The sequence below is a fragment of the Poecilia reticulata genome, linkage group LG2 (assembly GCF_000633615.1).
Source record: "Poecilia reticulata strain Guanapo linkage group LG2, Guppy_female_1.0+MT, whole genome shotgun sequence".
Lineage (NCBI taxonomy): Eukaryota > Metazoa > Chordata > Actinopteri > Cyprinodontiformes > Poeciliidae > Poecilia > Poecilia reticulata.
In genome coordinates, this window is record NC_024332.1 from 17,005,183 (window position 1) to 17,009,118 (window position 3,936).

The following is a 3,936-nucleotide window of genomic DNA, read 5'->3' on the forward strand; positions in this document are numbered from 1 at the left end:
CAACCAACCAACCAACCAACCAACCAACCAACCAACCAACCAACCAACCAACCAACCAACCAACCAACCAACCAACCAACCAACCAACCAACCAATTATCTATCCGTCCCACCCTAATTATTTAACCTCCCTCCCTCCCTCATTATCCATCCAACTATGCATTTCAATTCTGACTGCTGCAGAAAAGATCGGTCAYGAGTTCATAGCAAACTTTTCTATTCGCACTTCAAAAACATTCTTAAAATGGACTGGAAAAGCGTGGAATTATGGCAGGAATAATACATAAGAAGCCTGTGATAAGTTTATGTGTTTTGGCAGGTGGGGTTCAGCTTTGCATGCATGCACAATTACCCCTCGGGCCTCTTTAACCCAACCTTCCCCCCGCGCTCTGGCTTTCACACCCACAGTATCGCTCGACTCAGTTGACGGCTCAGCGCGATGGTTTATGAATGAACAAATCGCCAGAGGAGACGGAGAACGGAGGCTTTATGATCTAAGAATGATTGAAGCGGATGCAAGAGCGGGTAGGGAGTAGGATTGTGTGTGCGCGGGTAGAGCTGCGTATGTGCCTCTAAAAAAGTAGGAATCCAGGGAAAGTGAGCGTGTGATGAGGGAAGAGAAAGATGGCCAAAGACRGAGGAGTRGGAGAGRAAAGGTGGTGCGAGGCGGTGGGAAATGAGATTGTGCCTTGCGAGGGCTGCGTGTGTGTGTAAAGCTGTGTGCAGTGCCGTCCTGCTGTGCCTCATTAAACCCATGTTGTGTGCAGCTCCGGACCTCGTCATCTCCCCCTCAAAGGCCCTGTGAGGTGTTCGTGAAGTTGGGTTGGGGCGAGGAAGTAGCTCTCGACAATGATTTCCTAACAACCACCCTTTCCCGCTCCCTCCCCCCACACCGAATTGCAGCCATGTGCTGGCGGTACAGATTTCCCCATTTTTATACATCACGTCGCCTCCCTGACTCTTTGTTTATTATTTCTTTTCTGTGTGCCTTTCGTTCTCCAAATGTTTCCCATTTCCTCCCACTGCTTCCCGAGCCCTCTCATGTTCGTTCCAAACACAACCTCCATCTGGATTCCCTCCCACCCACCGATGTGCTCTATTTAAACCCGCCGCCGTCACTTTTCCTCCTCCACCTGCCGAGCGCGCTGTGCGCTGTCAGTCAGAGGGAGGCGGAGGGCTTCGAGGGGCGCGCRGCTCGACCCTCTGACGTAGAGTGACAGAACGTGTGTGTCTGTGTGCCACACCACTCGAGGGGAATCGAAAGCGTGTCAGCCGTGTCACTACTGCTCGATTGACCGTACTCGGAGCAAGTCAGGGGAGGACTTCCACTCTATTGACCAGGCGACGCTGTRCGCTCTATAAAGTATCGACTCCCAACACAGGCGCCCAAGTCACTGGGCCACACACCTTGTCTGTCTGACACACACACACACACACACACACACACACTTACATACACCGGCATCTTGAAAGGCTGGTGCTATTGTATTTCAGTTATGAGTCTCTGCAGCCTCTTTAACCTTTTCCCTTAAAAACAGTAAAGAGCTCAAATTTTTTACAYGATRGAGGCAGACTGGTTCTCACATTTTAAGATTCCTTGTCTTTAACATTTTTACACTCATGTTATGTTACAACCACAAACGTCTAAGTATTTTAATAGGATTTGATGTGATTGACCATGACAAAGCAGCTCATAATTGTGRCCATAAGTCGGTCTAAAAAGCGTGGAGTGCAAACTAGCATAATGAAGTCCAATATCGGTTTTGTCCTTCATCCAAGTACAAAAACAGTATAGCACATGCTGCACCTACCCAGAAAATGTCCGCCCAGCTTTACTGACTGGCCAGACAATTCAAAGAAGAAGCCAAGAATCTCAGGGCAACTTTGGAGGAGGTGGTGTATGAATCTGTTAATAYGACAATTATCAGTTTTATATTCTACAAATCTGACCTGTTACGGAGCATCAAGAAGGCTATTACTGAAAAAGACAGAAGGATGCATAAGAAGTGCTTTAGTCAGATTCATAATAAACTTCTTGGCTTTCAAACAAAGCATAAAAYGTGGCAGAAAACTGACTTTGCACATCACCCTGAACACACCGTCTTCCCAGGGAAATGTGGTGGCAGCAACACACTTTTAAGAGTTGAGTGGAAGATGGATGAAGCTTAATACACRACTATCCCGACAGAAAAGCTATTAGAGGCAGCAGAAGCCTCTAGGCTTAGGTGGAGGTTCACCTTTTGGTTACCCTAAAATTACAGCCTAAACTGCAGTGGAATGGTTTAGATCAGAGCATGTTCCTGTTTTGACYTAAACATTAGCCACGCATTACCTTACTACACAGTTCTGATTGATTATCAACTTCCATCAGTGGTCCGTCAGATTTCTCCCAATTGGGAGAATTTCAGTTGGACCAATTGGYGAACAGAAAGAAGACTTGTGAWCAGTGACTTTGATTTTCTGTGCTGTTTTTGAATTAGAGTCCGCTAGTCAGGGTTATAGATTGGSAATGAAAGCAGAGGTAGTGAACAAATGTTGAGCTGTTMAAGTCAGACCGAGAGGAATGCTTAAGACATTTTGTTGCTGGCAAAGATGTTGTTCGACTCAGCACTTCTCTCTTTGCAGTGGACGGGAGTGGTTTACAGCGCACACAATTTCTGGTAAGCTTCATAGCATAGCGGACGCTTTGCATGCGTCATGGTCAAACAGTAGTGATCCAATTGTTTAAAACTTCAGCAGAGTCCACGCGTCCAGCWTGCAATCGTTTCTCTATAGYTGAGTTTAATCTCTCTGGAGAAGTAAGGCGTARCAAAAGGYACTATTTTTTACCAGGCTACCTCAGTATACACTGTACCTAAATCTAATCAAGACTCTGTAGAAAGACTTGAAAGTGATATTCAGAGATTCTTTCCAACTAACAAGACTGAGCTTTAGATATTTTGCGAACGGGCAAAAATGTCTGCCTCAAGCTGTGCAGCTGTGGATGCACATATTCCAAAGTATTAGGCTCACATTCGTRCCAAATTTATAAAGAAGTGCCATGCATGAGTTTTCCTCAACTTCATAATTGCTCACTATGTCTTCTCGGTCTATCATTGGAATACCCGATGAAATACACTGAAGTTAGTGATTGCCTAACAAAAAATAATGTGAAAAAGTTGGAAGAGTGTGAATACTTTTGCAACAGACTGTACATCACCAGGACGCGCTGAGTGAGAACACACCCTGTTTGCCGCTTTCATCCAAAGATATYCTCTGAAAATCATCTTGTCCCCAACAGTTAGGCTAATTATAGTTTATATCAGTGTGAGTAATTGGCTCTCTGGCTGTATAGACGCTCGTTGGCATGTGAAAAATGACCCTGATGGCAATGCCAACAGAAGGGATGAACTAAAGAACGAAAACACTGATTCATACTCGGACTGTATTTTCCTGAAGTTATTATTTTGGACGAAACTGCTTTTATAACGAGTTAAATGTCTGATTTTTGTCAGGTTTTACCATCTGATGGCGTGGGGGTTACCTCTGGTCATGGCCTCTTTGCCGCTGCTGAGAGGTTGCTACGGCCCCGCGGGAGCCTGGTGGTGAGTTTCCTGCTTTTGCTAAGGCCCTTGTTCTAACTCTGGATTCCCTTAAGTAGGAGTTTAAAAAAATTTGGCAATTATCGACGCATCTGATGACGGTCAACTATCTGCTGGAAGGTTGTGAGAGGGGAAAGAAAGTGGAAAGAGGCCGAGGTGAGGAGGCGGCGGAATGAGAATTGGGACAGAGCCGTATAATCTCCGGGCTCGGCTCTCTCTTTCCACTCGCCGCTTATTAATAGCTGCAGCTGCACGGCTTTTTCCTCTCCGCAGTCACACAAGTCTCCCCTTCCGCTCTCCCTGCAGCCCACTCATCGCTCTCCCCTCTCTGTTTCTCTCTCTCTCTCTCTCTCTCT

General features: G+C 46.1%; 1 protein-coding gene across 2 annotated transcripts in view; it reads left to right on the forward strand.

Moving 5' to 3' along the window:
• The window catches only part of LOC103479434 (cyclic AMP receptor-like protein A), an 18,978-nt gene extending 15,131 nt beyond the window's left edge, over positions 1-3,847 (forward strand). Inside the window, exons 7-8 of one of the 2 annotated variants that reach the window (XM_008433853.2) lie at positions 2,625-2,659; positions 3,494-3,587. In XM_008433853.2, the coding sequence (XP_008432075.1) occupies positions 2,625-2,659; positions 3,494-3,507 (49 nt within the window). In that variant the 3' untranslated portion in view covers positions 3,508-3,587. Of the gene's footprint in view, positions 1-2,624; positions 2,660-3,493 lie in introns of both variants that reach the window. The other variant, XM_017303652.1, reaches the window with a different exon arrangement.
• The last annotated feature ends 89 nt before the right edge of the window (positions 3,848-3,936 follow it).